The sequence below is a fragment of the Rhipicephalus microplus genome, chromosome X, assembly GCF_043290135.1.
Source record: "Rhipicephalus microplus isolate Deutch F79 chromosome X, USDA_Rmic, whole genome shotgun sequence".
NCBI lineage: Eukaryota > Metazoa > Arthropoda > Arachnida > Ixodida > Ixodidae > Rhipicephalus > Rhipicephalus microplus.
Genome location: NC_134710.1, coordinates 222,906,278 through 222,925,270, shown reverse-complemented (window position 1 = coordinate 222,925,270; position 18,993 = coordinate 222,906,278). Strand labels below are relative to the sequence as shown.

Sequence of the window (18,993 nt, the reverse complement as noted above, 5' to 3'; positions counted from 1 at the left end):
TGACGTCACGATCGGCCTGCGAGACGCGGTAGGGGCGCTGCCTGCTACCACTGCGAAAGACGTTGCGTCCTTTCTTCTTCACCATCTCATTTTGCGACACGGTGCACCTCGTGAATTACTCAGTGACCGTGGACGCGTGTTTCTCTCAAACGCCGTCGACGAGCTACTCAAGGCATGTCGCACTGTCCATAGGAAATCCTCGGCATACCATCCCCAAACCAATGGCATGACAGAACGCTTTAACCGTACCCTTGGAGATATGCTTGCCATGTACGCCTCTGACGACCACACTAATTGGGACCAAGTGCTCCCTTTTGTCACGTACGCGTACAACTCTGCGCCACAAACAACCACTGGCTTTTCTCCTTTCTTCCTTCTGTACGGACGTGAGCCATCATGCTCCATGGACACCATTCTCCCTTACAGGCCTGATGTTTCCGAAGCGACGCCTGTTTCCGAAGCAGCTGCTTAGCCGCAGAGTGTCGTCAACTCGCTCGCTCATTTACCGCACAAGACCAATGGCGCCAGAAAACTGACCACGATTCCTCTGCGTCTACTGTACACTATAACCCAGGAATGCTGGTTTGGCTCTGGGTCCCGTCTACCCCTCCCGGTCTTTCCCCGAAGCTTTCGTCGAAATACCATGGCCCCTACCGTGTGGTGCGGCAAACATCTCCTGTCAACTATGAAGTTGAGCCTATTGATCCACCCTCGGACCAACGCTGCCGTGGGCGTGAAACAGTACACGTATCACGCCTCAAACCGTGCTATGACCCCCTTGTCGTGTCCTTTCCCTAGGTCGCCAGGTTGGCTCCTTTCTGCGCGGGGAGTACTTGTACCGAAGCATAGTGGCGCCAGCTCTGTGCCAGCGTGAAAGAAGACATTGACGTCCGTGTGTGGCTCGTGCTTGCCGGGTTCCAGCCTGTACCAGCTCTTGTTGCGGCTAACGTTTCTGGAATAATAACCTGTGTTTTTACGCAACCTTGCTCGTTGCATTATATATATATATATATATATATATATATATATATATATATATATATATATATATATATATATATATATATATATATATATATATATATATATATATATATATATATATATATATATATATATAAGGCAAAACAAGAAAAGATAAAGCCAGAAAGTAAAAAAATCACAACATATCCACGGAGTGAATGATGATGAGTGCGGCGAAGTGTCCGTACATCCGTCCGTTCGTGCGTCCGCCCTGTGTCCGCACGTCCAACCATGCACCCGTCCATGCGTCCGACCGTGCGTCAATGCGTCTGTCTGTCTGTCTGTCTGTCTGCCTGTCTGTCTGTCCAACCATCCGTCCGAACGTCCATCTAGGGAACACTCCAAGTACCGCCATCTCGGATCTTTTCATCATATATTCATTATATGCAAGTACCACTATCCAGCGGACATTCTAAGGACTATACGAGAGGTGGCTACTACTACAAACAGGGAACGTACGACCAACGGCGTGAAGAGCTTCTCCCCTAAACTCAAAAGGTGTACTCTAGAGAACTGCCGTTACGTCACACACGTGCATTAACACCGCCACCTTTCCATGACCTGCCAAAAAACAAAAGCTCTTTGTAAGAAATGTGCAAGGAAGGCATGCTTATGCATGCAACCCCAGACTATTTGCTTTCCTCAGCCTTGATAATTTCACTCACTCTTTGGCCTCGATTAAGCACAAGGACCGCGGTGTTTTCAAAGATAGGGCTACACTTGCAGTCCCGCACATGGATGCCGAGGGGACCCGATACAGTAGTGTAAACGCTACATTGGTGCTGACGCAGTCCGTCATTCAGACAGCGTCCCGTGCGACCCACTTACTTACCACACGTCAGAAGGATGACGTACACGACGCCTTGAATGCATGGTACTGACTTTCGCTTACGGTCAGTGGTACAGCCTCTTTTTTGCTCATCCAAGAGGTTGAACTGCACAGGGCAGAAAGCTTCTCAGGGGCCGAGAAAACCACACGAACGCCAGCGCTCCCTCCAATTTTTCGACACCTTATGGCGGTATGAGCCTCGTGCGCAGAAGCCATTGCTGCCCTTTATGTCGGGGCACTCGAAGCTAGTGAAAAGAGCAATCGCGCACTCAGCCTTGCAGTAGGCCTTATGCAAGTCGCATCATCACCAGGTGGAAGACGCCTTTTTGTAGCAAGTGACCCGCCTTAACCTTTTACTTGCCAATGTTCCAAAATTGGAACATACGAAACCGAATTTTTTATTTCCTCTCCAATATATCGCATATTAAAATTTTATGTTTACGCATACTCATTGATGCTTGTGAAAAACGTAGCACTTTTAATTTCTATTATGAACCTATGGAGAATCATTAGATAAATTTTTAAAAACAGGCATATTTTGCGGTCCTTGACCACCAGATGTTTGTTGCATTATTCCGCAGGAAAAAGTAATGTTGCAGTGAGCAAATCAGAACTAAAATATCGGCAAATAGTTCGGGATTACGCTGCAATACAATAAAAAATAACAAAGACAATCTAGTTTTCATCTTGAGAGTTTTGTGCGGATGTTCCTTTTTTGGAACATTGGCGTCTCACAGTGTCGAACGCAGCGTAGACGCGCACGAGCATTTTGCCTCGTTCTTTTTCTTTTTTTGCCTTGTCGATGGCGCCCGCTGTACGGCGCTTGGCAGACACTTGAACATAAGCGTTCCTGGGCGTCATTTTGAGTTTGCCAGACACGTGGAAAGAGCAGCATTGAACTACAGTGCCTAGCTGCATCAATCCCTGTGAATGTAAGTAGAAAACTACCTTGCGGCTGGTTTTATTTTTGTAGTACTGTGCTTTACACCGCAATAACTTTCGTTGTGGGTCGTGGCACAACGCTTCCTCACTTTAGAGGCAGCAATTGACCTTTTGTTCAGCCTTCCTGGTGACGAACGCGAAGGTGCGTCTGTATGCCAATTGCCGACTGGTGGAGATGGCAATATAACTGACGAGGAGCACGTGAACGAAAACGACTTTTCTATAGTTGTTCCTGATGATGTTTTTGGGCACGTTGAAGTTATGCAGTGCAGCGATGAAGACGATTATTCGCCTTCTGCATGTTCGAGTCCTGAGCCACGACGAAAGAAACCAGCGGGGCGGCAATTCGCTGCTGGAAAAAGGACGCAAAGCTTCAACGAACGCTCGGAAAACAAATGCTCCGAAGCGTTGCCATACACCAGTATGGGGTATGGTGTGTGCCACGTTTGACAAAACACTTCCAGCGAGAGTCCTCCGTTGTTGCTAGAGGCATTTCCTGATCTTGCAAACATGGGCCCATTTATGCTGTTCAGCAAATTTATTTCTCCAGAGTATCTTGGTTCACTGGCTGAACTAACTGCAAGATACGCACTCCAAAAAGAGGAGGAGGTGGACGTCACAGGAGCGGACATAGGTCAGTTTTTCGGCCTCTTACTTTTCAGCGGGTACCACTCCGTTCCGTCTGAGGACTCGTATTGGAGCACTGCAGAAGATCTTTGTGTGCCTATAGTAGCGACAGTGATGGCCCGCAATAGGTTCCGGCAGCTGAAAAGGTTCTTTCATGTTGTTGACAACATTCAGTTGAAAGCAGGCGAAAAAATGGGCAAACTTCAGCCGTTTTACGACGAAATCTCCAAATGTTTACGCCAGTTTGGAGTGTTCAATGGAAGCCTCAGCATCGACTAGTCAATGGTGCCCTATTATGACCACCACTCGTGCAAAATGTTTATTTGCGGTAAAGCAATTCGATTTGGGTACAAAATATGGATGATATGCTCTTCGAATGGGTACCCCTAAGCGATGGAAATATATTTTGGGAGGAACGAGAAGGACGACAAGACACCTCTCGGGGTCAGGGTTGTTAGCAATACGGTATCGGTACTGGAAGCGCCTGAACATCACGAAGTCTACTTTGACAACTTTTTCACTTCGCACGGCCTCTTGACGAAACTGGCTGACCAGGGGATTCGAGCGACAGGAACTGTGCGATATACAAGAACCGGTGGTTGTCCACTGAAGAGCTTGAAAAACATCGAAAAGGAAGAAAGAGGATCTTTCCACTAGACGTGTGACGGGGCAGTCTGCGCATGCAGGTGGAATGACAATGCAGTCGTCACAGTTTCTTCTAACCACCTCAGCCACGAGCCTGTTGGAAGTACGAAACACTCCTCACGACGCTCAAACAAATAGATGGACATTCCTCAACCATAATTGATCAGAAAATACAATGAGGGCAGGGGCGGAGTAGATGTGATGGACCGCCTCCTCGGAAGCTATCGACCGAGACTGAGGAGCAAGAAATGGTGGTGGAACCTTTCCGGAAATGGTTTGAACATGGCTGTCGTCGCAGGATGGCTCCTCCACTGCGAGCTTCACAAGAATAGTGATGCCGCCATGACGCACATCGCCTTTCGGCGGGACGTCACCATGTTCTCGCTGCAGCTCAAGCAGAGATTCACTGTAAGACCTGGACCCCGGGTTCATCTGAGACATGAGGGCAGAAAAACTGATGGCCACTACATCATCTCAACGACTCGGGGAAGGTGCGTGGAATGCAAGAAGAATACAACGAATCAGTGCCAGCAGTGCAAAAAGCGGCTGCACAAGAAAGGCTTTGCCGCTTACCACGGTTTGTGATTTGCTCACTGTAGTACAGCCACTAGTATGAAAGAAGAAATTTTCATAAAGTGTTGTTATAAATATTTATACTTTTCAGAGACATCGTATGACGCTAAATATTATTCTTCAGTTATCCTGAATAAGGAAACCCGGCTGAAAAGTCAATAAAGGTTGTTCCAGAGAAAATGTGTGTTTTGCATATAGGAAATGCCAATGTTCCAAAAATGGAACATGCGAAAAAACATGCTTAGTCATTGTGAATGTGGCTGTATTTTTGATCATAGGTAACTTAGAAGGCCAATGCAAATTATCAACATAAATTTTAGTTTTTTTTTTCCTATTGCTTCATAGTGCGGCATTTAAAAGGTTAAGGTCGCAGGGTTCACGCCGGACGTGGTGTTGCCTGTGACTGAAGGGCTGCTTAGGAACGTCTGGGATCCCAGGAGAAAGGAGGAGCGCAGAGTGATATCGAGGGCGCAAAATAAGAAGACCGCTGTGGTGCCCTATTTGCATGACATCTCGCACAGGCTTAAGAAAGTCCGTACCATGCATTCAAGGAGTCATCCCTCTAACGTGTGGTGGAAAGTACGTGGGTCACACGGGACGCTGCCTGCATGACAGACTCTCTGAGCACCAATATAACGTTTACACTGATGTATAGGGTCCCCTCGGCATCCATGTGCGGGACTGCAAGTGTAGCCCTATCTTTGAAAACATCGTGGTCCTTGTACGGAATCGAGACCAAAGGGTGAGGGAAATTATCAAGGCTGGGGAAATCAAACGGTCTGGGGACGCATGCGTATAAGCATGCCTTTCTTGCACCTTTCTGACAAAGGGCTTTTGTTTTTGGTGAGTCATGGGAAGGGGGGGGGGGCAGTATTAATGAACGTGTGTGACTTATCGGCAGTTCTCTAGATTTTCACCTTTTGATTTTAACTCCCCGGTTTGATCTTTTCTTGCTCTGTCTGTGTATATATATGTACGTGCGTCCCAATCTAATAAACTTCGGTTGGAAGAATTCGTGGTGCCCTCATCTCCTCGCTCGTTCGTTGTCTGCTTTTCGCGCTGCACTATATTTTACACTACACGGATTGAATTTTCCTATGCAATTATGTCCACTACCACTACGTTCACGAAATGTTTTAGTATAAGTGCACCATCAATCCAAACTGATCCTATATTCTTGGAATTACGATTGATTCAGGCGGAGGCTGGATAATTCCAGTCACGAAGGCTGGATGTGTACATCATATTTGAGGAAGGCGACAAGAAGGGGGGGGGGGTGTATACATTTATCACAAGAAGAAAAAGAAGAAGAAGAAGAAAAAGAAAAAGAAAAAGAAGAAAAAGAAGAAGAAAAAGAAGAAAAAGAAAAAGAAGAAAAAGAAAAGAAAAAGGAAAAGGAAAAGAAAAAGAAGAAGAAGAAAAAGAAAAAGGAAAAGGAAAAGAAAAAGAAGAAGAAGAAAAAGAAAAAGAAAAAGAAAAAGAAAAAGAAAAAGAAAAAGAAAAAGAAAAAGAAAAAGAAAAAAAAAAGAAAAAGAAAGAAGAAGAAGAAGAAGAAGAAGAAGAAGAAGAAGAAGAAGAAGAAGAAGAAGAAGAAGAAGAAGAAGAAGAAGAAGAAGAAGAAGAAGAAGAAGAAGAAGAAGAAGAAGAAGAAGAAGAAGAAGAAGAAGAAGAAGAAGAAGAAGAAGAAGAAGAAGAAGAAGAAGAAGAAGAATGTTTTATTTTCCACCTATCGCAAAACAACGCTTCTCTACGGGTGGAAAGATGCAGGAATTTGTAGAGGAATATGTCTGCTTAACACAGGTAGTAACCGAAGAGCGGAACCATGAGAGTGAGATAACTAGAAGAATAAGGATGGGGTGGATCACATTTAGCAAGCATTATAAGATCATGAATGATAATCTACCACTAACCCTCAAAAGAAAGGTACATAACAGCTGCATATTGCCTGTTCTTTCACCTAAGGAGCAGACACGTGGAGGTTTACAAAGAGGGATGATGCAGCAAGCGTTGGAAAGGGAAATGATAGGTGTAACATTAAAAAACAAGAGGAGAGCAGAGTGGGTTAGGGAACAAACTGAGGTTAACTATGTCATAATTGAAATCAAGAAGAAGAAATACACATGGGCCGGACACGTTGCACGCGGACAGGATATCCGCAGGTCATTAAGGTTAACTAACTGGATTCCCAGAGAAGGCAGAAAGTTTGGTGGGCCGATAAGATTTTAAAAAGTTCGCAGGTATAACATGGCAACGAAAAGCACAAGACCTGGTTGATTGGTAGATCATGAGAGAGGCATTTGCCCTGCAATGGGCGTGGTCAGGCTGATGATGATGACTGCGCGATTTGTACAAACAATTGCCGTTGTGAATAAAGATAACGCATGGCACACAAACCTACAACAAAATGAACCGTATCGATATATTGTATTACAATGACTCCTTCATTCATGGTGCCAGGAGGATACAAAGAAAACAAACTAAGGCGAGCGAGAGAGAAAGAAAAGTTCCCATTTAGGTTAGGTCAGTTGAGAGATCCCGGGCGGAACTCTTATAGTCAAGAGACCATATTCCTGTTGACACGCCCAATGCTGGCCTCCCGGGCTTCCACCATGCCGCTGGCGTCGTAGCTAGAGTGCACACCCTATCCTAGCCTTAAATGAATTGAAAGACAAGTAGACCTTCGAGTCGTTCCTTCGCGTCACAGTTGGCGAAGCACCATGCATATAGCCCTCATTCGCTGGTTGTTTTTTGGAATCTGCTTCCATGGCCGATCTCTCATTGGCCATAATTGCATCTATAATGGGCATTTAGTGCACCCGTACGCTGGTGCAGTTCGACGACAATACAATGAGCATGCGCAGTAAGCATTTCAAGTTGAATTTATTTATCTTGCTCGTTAGTGCCTTAATGGATTCAAGTAGTCATCATCAGCAGCAGCAGCCTGACTACGTTCACTGCCGGACAAAGGCCTCTCCGATGTTCCGCCAGTTAACCCGGTCCTGTGCTTGCTGCTGCCAATTTATACCCGCAAACTTCTTAATCTCATCTGCCCACCTAACCTTCTGTCCCCCCCCTAACTCGCTTGCCTTCTCTGGGAATCTAGTCAGTTACCCTTCATGACCAGCGGTTATCCTGTCTACGCGCTACATGCCCGGCCTATGTCCATTTTCTCTTCTTGATTTCAGCTATGATATCCTTAACCCCCGTTTGTTCCCTAATCCACTCTGCTCTCCTCTTGTCTCTTAAGGTTACACCTACCATTTTTCTTTTCATTGCTCGCTGCGTCGTCCTCAATTTCAGCTGAACCCTCTTTGTAAGTCTCCACGTTTCTGCTCCGTAGCTAAGTACCGGCAAGATACAACTGTTATATGCTTTCCTCTTAAGGGATAGTGGCAATCTATACCTGTCATAATTTGAGAGTGCTTGCCAAATGTGCTCCACCGCATTCTTATTCTTCTAGTTACTTCAATCTCGTGGTTTGGCTCCGTGGTTATTACCTGCCCTGAATTCAAGTAGTGTCATTGTTTAATTATCTCTTTCAGATAATGGAACCAAACATCAAGGATGGGATCGTCTATTTTCCTAACGCAGTCTGCGAGATTCCGGAGTGCTCGCTCTTTAGTTTCGTCAAGAACAACGTTGAAGGTTTCGGAGTGAAAACAGCGCTGGTAAGTGATCGCTGGAAGGACTTCACAAGGCTCGGTTGCACCCATATGCTTTACGTGTTATACAGCGTAGCTATTTCTACCTGAGCGGAAAAAAAATGTTTTATTTTACTGTGTTTACGCAGACACAATAATATTTAAGTGAAAAAAGGATTGTGGGTTACTGTGTTTGCTGATGCAAATGAAAAAAAAAAACGTTTATTTTTTTCTCATCGAGCTCTTACTCCGCCAAGGCTGACTACGGAGTGAAGGAACCACAAATACGCTGTGCAGCACTCAGAGTTTAATTTTAATGGTGTGGCACATGTTGTCCTCTGCCTGATAAATGTCATATATGCATAAAGTTCATCACGAAATGCGTTGAGTTCGCGAAAGTTTAGTGCCATAGGATGCACTTCGGTCATCGCAGGGTGCATGCTAGGACATTGTTCCAGATGTTAGCGAGCGCTACATTAGGATATAAGATATTCCTGTGCGTTATGTTGTTGAACACAGAGGCACGGACGCAAAAAATGTTTTTTCTTGACATCGTATTGCAAATATATGGCCTTGGTTGACTGCCAGATAACAGACACGAGTTACGTGACTCATTCTAACGAAAAGTTCGTCATCCCAGGAATGAATGTGCAGGCGATGCAAATACGCCGTGCCGACGCCATCCAACAACAACATTCCAGGCAGGGCCTCAAGCATGTGGTTTTCTAAATCAAACACCTACGCTTGCACACCACTTTGAAAACTACCAAATGAGATTCTGCAATTTGAGTTTTTTTCACTAGCCCTTTGTACCATCAATACTTATATTGTGTGCCCGCAGTGGTGTTCCTCATTTGTCTTAATTGGTAATAGAAGGTGTTCTACGAGCACAGAATTGAAGGAGGGCGATCGCCCCTGCCACCTCTCCTCTGGATCCGCCACTGTCCCCAACAGGGCTGTGTTAGAGTTATATATACGTTAAACGTCGAGCATTTCAGCACATTACCCGCTGCTCCGCATTACTGCATCGTACGCGCCTTGAATACTGCAAAAGAGGCGGAATTGCGCAGATTGACGGCAGCAAAAGACTGTCGTTCCTCGACACGCTGTCCTTGTCTGGCCGGTTTGCCGAGGGCTTCAGGTTGCACGGTATCCGCGCCGGAGACTGTGTGCTGGCGCTAATCCCGAACACTGCTGACGCCCTGGTGGCCACCTGGGCACTCACGTTTAGCGGCGTCACTGTCGTCTTCCCCAATTCCCAACGAACTGACAGTAAGTACACATGCCTTCTGAACGCATGCCTCCCTGTGGCCAATGCGATATTCTTTGTTTGAACTCTATAGCCTTCTCGCGGCATCGAAGTGACGCACCTTACTGAGCAGCGCTGATGTCTACCGGAGAGGCCTAATATATCTGAACCTAATCGATATTACAGTTTCACCATTATAGCGCTCACAGATTTGTCGGCCCCGCACGTTTCTGTTTGTCGCAAGTGTTGAAGATAGGGCGTTGGTTCGTCGTATTTGAGCTGCTATAGCACATTCTGGGAAAAACGAAACAGCCGAGCAGGTCAGCTCAAGAAGACTGACTGGAGAAATAATATAAGCGCATTGTATAGCAAGAGCTGGCATCATATATATATGCTCCCTTTCGATGATTCTGTCGGGACATGAAGTGTTTTTCCTTATTCAAGCGAACTGTCTATATGTCTGAGATGTTTCGATGGTGTTGGCTAATCTTGGTGTTATATAAATTTGGGTGCTTTTTCATACTTGCGCAAGTGTAGATATTTGATAAAAATTGCCAATGTAGCTCTGTTGGAAGTTAGCGCTCGGTCATATTGTGTTGGCCTGCTCAGCCGTTTATTCTTTCCCGTAAGGCGCAATACCAGTTCAAGTCCGTTTGTCACGTCATGGAACGGAAACCACGACGCGACTCCATCTGAAAATCAAATGCACATCTTCCTTTGCCTGATTAGGCAGAACAAAAGCAAATTATATATTCCGGAATCTACGCTTTTCACGTACTTAGACCTCTCTATAGGTTTTTACGCACCCATATTTTGCCTCTCTGACATGTGCAATGCCACAAACCCGCGAAATGTAGCCACTTTATAAAGTTGCCTATACGGATGAAACTTGTGAACTATTATGCCAAACGAAACATTTTTAATAACTGGAGAGTGCCCCATTCTTGAAGGAATATGAAACACCACGGCCCACCGATCGCTGTGACGCTGGCTATATATTCGTCGGGGTCGCCACTAGGTGGATTTGGAGCCAGAATTTACCTAAAAAAGCCAAATTATCCACGCTGTTTAATTCCATCACCAAATTTGCAACCGAAAAGAATGAATGAGATCGTATGAGTATAAAGTATTTTGTGTGGGGGGGGGGGGGGGGCAATAACTGCAACCCTTTTGAATAAGAAAGACGATATGAACACGAGCACAAATATTTTTCTCCGATTGTTTGGTCTTAAAGTCACAGATATGCTGCAAATATATATAAAAATATAATAAATTGAGAGCGCCTTCATTTACTTTCTGTATAATATGAAGAGTCTTTGCTAGATGTGCAGCAGTTTCTGAACGTTCCAGCCAACAAGTCAATAGTATAATACCAATATTTTTTCCGAATATCAGTCCAGCATTCACACACGATAACACGCACTGCGCACCAGATTCAGGAACTTGCACGTAGCATCAGTGCAGATGCCGGGCAGCCTGATTGGCGTGCTAGACCCACCCACGCTTGCCAGCATGCACGCACGGCGCGTTGCGTTGGAGCGCGCACAGGCGTGCGCAGGTTTCCCCATTAACAAAGGGGGCAGGGGGAGTGGCATCGAAGCACTCCTCTCTTATTACCAGAAGGTCGAGTGTAAAAATTAAAAAAAACAAAGTTCCGCAATGGATGCAAAAAATGAAAATGCAGAGATGATGTGCTTTTTACGAACGTCTGCCATGGGTACTGGCTTTCTGAAGTAAAAGGTGCGAAGTAAACAGTTCTTGAATGAAAAATGAAGAGTCCTTCATCACCATTATTGTCAAACGTCAAAAGACAGGAGTATTTAAAGCCCTGCGCATCAAAACGTGAAAGGTCCGTGCAAGTGAAAGTATTGGCCATAATTGGCGCGTGTCGATGCTGCAGCCTGCTGTTGAGGGGGGAAGGGGGTGATCGCGCGCGGTGGTTGGAACGATATAAAAGTTTGAGAACAGCGTACTTCATCCTCAAATATGAAGACAAATGGCTAGTTAATGTGTCAGAACAGAGGTTCCAAAGTAGCCAAAAGGCAGGCATGGAGCCAACCTGAAATTTACATCGCCAGAAGGGGCTGCAAGGTAGACAACTTGGTGCGAAGTAGCCACCAGCGGCAACCATGATACTCGTGGTTGCCAGCTAGATTGAAAAAAAACCAAACAAAAAAAACAACCGCTGTTACATAATGTGTCGTTTTAGTCAACTTGGCTACTGAACACCACCGCCATTGCAGCACTGAAGCATACCACGTTTCCTGTACATGGTAGCAAACTGGACGCAGTCTAGTTCATCTCTCTCTCTTTCTGCCCTTGCTATAACCAGCTGTCTTCCTGGCTGCATGATGAGAGCACAACACGTGCAACACTGTGGGCCATACGTTGAAACCTCATATAGACCTTTTTTTACGGAGAGGAGGATTTTCTCCTTTCTAGGCTATTGCACCAGTGTACAAAAGCCGATGTCACAGCCTCGGCAGCGCATTTTTGGAGGGTCACATGTACTAAAAACAGCCTAGGCAGCGCATTTTTGGAGGGTCACATGTACTAAAAACAGCCCAGACAGAGAGGACTATGGTGGCACCCAGGGAGCCTTGAGTGAAGATATGTCTATAAAGGCAAATGCGTGAGCACAGGCAACCACGCCCTTTAAATCAAAGTACGGACGCCTTGCCGTGAACAATCATTTACCACTCGAAGCACTTTCGAGATACGCGTACCATCAACAGTATATGCTGCACACAAATAGCTCACCGTTAGTATGCTGGAGGATTTAAGCGTATGGTAGTTGAGTGCATCACTTAAAGCATCACCCGCAGATCATCGCACCTTCAAATCTCCAGTCACCCCGCCACGGTAGTATAAGGTACTCGGCTGCTGACCCGCAGGTAGCCGGATCGAATCCCGGCTGCGGCGGCTGCATTTTTGATGGAGGCGAAAATGCTGCAGCCAGTGTACTCAGATTTATTTGAGTGCACGTTAAAGAACCCCAGGTGGTCGAAATTTCCGGAATCCTCCACTACGGCGTCTCTCACAATCGTATTGTTACACCTACTTGTAAATATTGCAAATACACTCATTTCTCTCTTCCGTGTGTTTGTAATCCCTGTAACAAAATTGTGGGTTTGGGATGTTAAACCCCACATATCAATCGATCAATCAAGGCACGTTAGCAACGCATAACATAGCCCTGTATAGTATACATACACAGAAAGTGGTAAAGTTTAGTGACTGTGATAAGGCGGGAAAGAAGAAGGAGAGAGAGTAAGGCAGATCATTGAAGAAGAGCGGTATATTTCACTCGATACTACAGGGCTATTTGCATAGCGAGTAACATTATGACCTGTGCCTCGTTATCCTCGTTTTATTTACAATCTTGGTTCCCAACACACATGCAATGTTCTCATATATAATTTTTCTCAGTGTTTCACTAATTTTTTTATAAATTCCGTACTCATAAGTATTTTATGTGACTGATTTTGTTCGCGTTGGTAAATATATTTGTTGGCGAATGATGCGAATTCAGTGTTATCGCTGTCTTCTTTTTGTTAATTTTTTCACTTCTTTTTCTGTTTACGTTGTTTGAAATATATGTACCCATGTAAATCCCCCTTCCTATGTAATGCCCAACAGGGCCTTTAGGGTATAGAAATAAACAGATAAATAAAGAAATAAATTGATAAAGAAAAAAGAAGAAAAACTGAAGAGGGCCCTACCCAGCCCTGTAAATTATATATATATATATATATATATATATATATATATATATATATATATATATATATATATATATATATATATATATATATATATATATATATATATATATATATATATATGTATATATATATATATATATATATATATATATATATATATATATATATATATATATATATATTAGAACTCTTTTGGAGCGTGCATTCATATAATTCCTGCCGCCATGAAAGTAAACTGAAACTAATGCTTCACTTCCTTATACAGACGAACTTCAACAGCAAGTGGAAGAAAGTGGAGTGTCGTATGTCCTTACGTCTTCTGCCCACCTCAACACTGTACGGAACATCGACAAACACCATAAAATAAAGGTGATTCTATTATATCATTTTACACAGTCATGTGTAGATCGCAGATTTTTGCGGAGGCTCAGAGTTGTAAAATAATGGGGAGCTATAGGTTTCGCGTACCGAAAGTTAGGTGACAGAAACCACCGGCGGTCATGGAAAAAAAATTAATTTATTATGCAAGATAATGCGAGCTGTGTGTACCACTTTGCGCACGCAGAAATCTCTCGTGTCATCTGAAAAGAGCAGAATATAAAGCTCCATAATGGCAAAGAAAGAAGTAACAGCACCGGAACAGGACTGAGACGAGAAGACACAGACATGGCGCTAACAACCAAGTTTCTCGCGTTTATATATATATATATATGTATATATATATATATATATATATATATATATATATATATATATATATATATATATATATATATATATATATATATATATATATATATATATATATATATATATATGAGATGAGAGTGGTTTTCTTATTAACAGCATAGATCCCAGTACGCAAACGAAATGGTGCAATGATTGGCTCAGTGATCGCAGAAGGAGAGGAGCAAACATACCGCGCTTGAAAAGTGAAGTTGTTCGAGTGATTCAGTCACTCTCGCGTGGGAATTACTGCAGTGCTGAATGTATGCTTGAAGAAGTTCAGCATTTGAAGAAGTTCAGCGACAAAATGTGGTAATGCTTACTACTCACTAGAGGCACCAGGCAGTGAATTTTGTACAAACGGTTTCGGCGATTGGATACTTAGCGCTTATACGGTCGACGTATAAGTGTGCTTTCCTTGTAGAAAGCCTGCATGATAAGGAAAGCGGCTACCCGCTTTGCTGTTTTCTCCGTTTCTTGTGTACATTATTTTTTCAGCTGTATATGATTTCTTGATGAAATGCACTAACTAGCCCAACAACCAGTGTTATTAGAAGATACTCCGAAGCTCCACGTAAAGTCCCCCTCCTGTGTTTTATGAGGTCCAAACGTCCCAAGACAGAACCAGGTCCTTCCTCGTCAGACTATTGAAATGCCCGTGGCCATGGCGGCAAATTCGGAGCATCATTTAAATCTCCGGGAAGCGACACGTTTATTGGAAAAGGATCGACGGCGAAAATGACGGAGAGTTCTGACCTTCGATTCACGCGCTGCCGCAGCAACCCACGGAGTCAAGCCGTGATTTATTCTAAAAAAAACTTTTTTATCGCAATGGCAGGCTCGATTTTCTACAAGTGGTACCAAAACCCGGGATCGAACTAGGGACCTTCTACATCGTAATGGAAGGAACAAGCTACTTGCTAATAAGCTAATGCCTATTGTATCTCATAGGGTGAATATATTGTATTCATAGGAGCACTAGGATGAATGCCAGGGGCCGGAACATTGTTACATTAGCTCCCGACTACGACCTTTCCGTCATGAACAATGGTACCCCAACATGTCTGCGGGGTCTCACATATGTCAGTTGCCTTGACCTGACATTGATGTCACGGTGCTTCTCTCACAAAGTTAAATGGTTTTGCGATATCGAGACTCATGGGAGTAAACACATACTCACCTACGTGAAAATCGATGGTATCATAAAAAATTTCTCTTCTGGTGTTGTAATTGGCACTGACTGGTCGTTGTTTACATCGCGTGTTGAGTACGCTTGCCAAGAAGGCCTCGCCTGCAGCCTGGCAAATACCATCGTGGGAGCTATTCAAGCGTCCAAATGTAAATTACCATTGTCGTCTAAAATAACACAGTTCGACATCGAACTGGAAAGATTACGAGCTATACGAAGGCGTGCTGAACGACGATACAGACGCACAAGATCAATTTACGACCTGACGGAAAGAACGGCTCCAGAAAAAAATTCAACGACGCATTTACAAGCTGGAGAGTGAACGCTGGAAAGCATTTTGCGAATCTCTAGACCCTCATAAACCGCTGTCATATATCTGGAGAACAGTTCGTGGTCTTCGCTCCTCTCCGCAAAAATGGCACCCTTTTAAAGTTTTGGCACTCCATCATAGAAAAACAGAACTCGAGGTGGCTGAAGAATTTTGCACGAGAGTTGCAGGGAATATTATGAACGAGAGCATCGACGCCGTGATCGTTCCTGAGATGCGATTACCAGAAATGGACATTCTATTCACCATGGAAGATCTGGAAGGTGCGTTAGTCGCTTCTAAGCGCACGTCATCGCCAGGTCTCGATGGTATTACTTATAGTGTGTTGGGACACTTTGGACAAAAAACCAGAAGAGAACTTTTAACGTGCTTCAACAACTCCTGGCTCAGCGGCAGTGTTCCCAGAGAATGGAAATTAAGTCGATTAATACCACTTCTGAAGTCGGGAAAATCACCATTGGACTTGACAGCGTATCGCCCTATTGCCTTCGCAAGCTGCCTCGGAAAAGTGATGGAAAGAATGGTTCTATTTTGTCTCGAGTGGTACTTGGAACGATACACCAAATACCCTTCCTGCATGGCAGGCTTTCGTCGGGGCCGCTCCTCCATCGACTGTGTCCTTGACTTATCGACATTTGTTCAGCAAGAAAAAAAGTCGCAAGCGTATATCAGTGGCACTCTTTCTTGGCTTGAAGGGTTCATATGATAATGTAGCTCACGATGCCATCCTCACTTCTCTCGCAGCAATGGACATTGGTGGACGAATGTTTGAATTGATAAAAGACTATATGACTGGCAGGAGTTTTTTTTTCTGTGCAAACAGATAAGGGTAAAACTACTGAACATTACACCTACTGCGGAGTACCTCAGGGAGGTATTTTAAGCCCCACATTGTTCAATGTTGCCCTGATTGGTCTGGTGAAGGTCCTGCCAAAGTTGGTGTGCCTATCCATATACGCCGATGACATTTGCCTTTGGGGTGCTGCAGTTACTCGCCCTCAGGTGCGTGCACGAATACAGCGGGCAGCAACCCTCACAACAGCCTACCTTCCGAAACAAGGCCTAGCTATATCAAGAGTGAAGTGCGCGTTGATGGCGTTTACACGCAAAACAAGGACGCCATACCCTGTTTACATCAATGGGCAGAGTGTCAAATATGCCCGGACGCATCGTTTCCTGGGCATAATAATCGACAGAAGTCTTTCGTGGAGCCCGCATTGTGCATACTTGAAGAAGAGACTCATATATATTGCGCATATAATGAGATTCATGTGCGGGAAAGCATGGGGAACTTCTGTGGCCTCCATGCTACAGTTGTACAAAGCCCTATTTCTCGGTCTATTGCGCTACAGCTTGCCGGTACTGACTAACACCTACAAATCCAATACTCATTCATTGGAGAGTTTGCAGGGTTAGGCGCTGCGTATCTGCCTAGTACTGCCCCGATGCGCTTCTTCTTATGCCACAATCGTGCTTGCCAAAGACCATCCGGTCAGGACATATAGAGTTGTGGATTGCCTCAGAGCGCATATTCGACCTGCTAGCCGTGTGCCCAACCACCACTTGGCCCTTCTACCCTCTGGAAGACCACGTGCTACGTTTGCAGACGTCATAGCCAAGCACCTAAACAGCATTCCATCGGGATATACGCCAGCTACGAGAATGGCATGTCCTTTGTGGAGCCTCGACCAGCCGCAAGTACGTCTAGAAATTCCGGGTATCAAAAAGAAAAGAAATCACTCCAGAGTAGCATTGAAGCAAGCAATGCTACTATTATTACATGAGTTGTACTTGGACCAAACGCAGATATACACTGATGGGTCCGTCTCGTCCAGCAGCTCATCAGGTGCCACTGTAATTCCGGCTGCAGCAGTCACAATCCAATTTAAGTTGTCACATATGACTACATCTACGGCTTCAGAGCTTGCTGCTATAAGGGCTGCTCTACAATATCTCGTTCAAGAGCGCCCAGGAAAATAGGTCATATTCTGTGATTCGAAGGCAGCACTTCAGAGTTTGCAGTCTGCCATGCGTAGGAGGAATTATGAACAATTGGTACATGAAATAAGACATTGCCATCATGAAGCTCTGGCACGAGTGCATGGTATTATATTTCAATGACTGCGTAGACATATCGGTATTACCGGAAATCAATTAGCCGATGATGCAGCTCTCTCAGCCTATAAAGGAACCCGTGTGGTCCCGAATCCTCTATCAAGGATTGATGCAGCAAGACAACTTTACCTGCTGGCTCGAGATCTTACACGCACGTTCTGGTCGTCTACCAGCTTTCAAAGGTGTCAATTATATGAACTGGATCCTTCGCTCAAGATACAGCTACTATCACAGCTTTCCCGCTCCGATGCGACAGTGTTATGCCGCCTTTGGTTGAGTGTTGCATTCAGAAAGGTGTACTCCTTTCGCATTGGTATGGCAGACACCTCTACATGCGACTACTGCGGAGCTGAAGAGACCATTGAACACCTCCTGTGCAGCTGCGCTTGCTACGACACACAGTGATGCCAGCTCCGAATGGTTTTGAATCAACTTGATCCAAGACCATTTTGTGTGCAGAAGATTCTGGGACCTTGGACATCTGCCTCAGTTGCGCAGAAAGCGACTAAAGCACTCCTACATTACTTAAAGTCAACAAACCTGAGCGACCGCCTGTAGACTGTGTGTGCTCCCCCGAGTGTGCTCGTGATTGTGTGTACTTTTCTTATCTCTCTGCAACCTATTTTCTCCCCTTCATCTCTTCCCCAGTGCAGGGTAGCAAACCGGGTGTGCATCTGGTTAACCTCCCTGCCTTTCCTTGCATCTTTATCTCTCTCTCTCTTGTCTCCACGGTTATATACTGTTATTTGTACTAAATAAAGCGGCTCGGGTAAGGCATGAAGGTCACATCATTAAAGCTGCAGTGACATGGTCCGGATGTTGAAGTAAGAGGATCGGTGCTCGATCACCGTCAAAATTTCCTATCCGAAAAGCATAAAACAAAACTTTAGTTTGAATTAACACCACCTGAGCCATATCTGCGATATCAAACCCTGAAAATTATGTCGGTCCAAAGTACGTTCTGCCTTCGCCATTTCAATGTTCCGGTCATACAAAGATACAGCCTTGAAATACTACTATCTGACCAGTCGCACTGACATTTGCATCGGTTCCTTTTCAGGCGGTAATCTTGACAGATCGGATAGACGGCTACGTCTCCCTCCTGGACTTCTTCGTCCTTCCGTGCGCCGATGTGGAAGCCTTGTCTCCTAGTAACACAAGAGAAGCCACTGCCGCCATCGGATACACGTCAGGATCCACAGGAGCCCCCAAGGGTGTGGTCTTGACGCATTACAGCTACATCGCCAGCATCTGCACGTTCAGGTGTGGCCCCGCTAAGTATTCATGAATGCATGGATGAGGGAAGGGGTTAATTCTACCAGAAATGCGCGTGCAGTGCAAGGGGTGCATACCCCTATTGTCAATCGACTCAGCTTTGTAG

The 18,993-nt window shown here is 44.8% G+C and overlaps 1 protein-coding gene across 1 annotated transcript in view; it reads left to right on the top strand.

Annotated features, from left to right (window-relative positions):
* Positions 1 to 4,408: 4,408 nt before the first annotated feature.
* LOC119176844 (luciferin 4-monooxygenase) overlaps positions 4,409 to 18,993 on the top strand; it is a 58,290-nt gene continuing 43,705 nt past the window's right edge. The window contains exons 1-4 of the mRNA XM_075876530.1: positions 4,409 to 4,474; positions 8,182 to 8,307; positions 9,351 to 9,552; positions 18,689 to 18,875. Coding sequence (XP_075732645.1) covers positions 4,409 to 4,474; positions 8,182 to 8,307; positions 9,351 to 9,552; positions 18,689 to 18,875 — 581 coding nt within the window. The remainder of the gene's footprint in view (positions 4,475 to 8,181; positions 8,308 to 9,350; positions 9,553 to 18,688; positions 18,876 to 18,993) is intronic.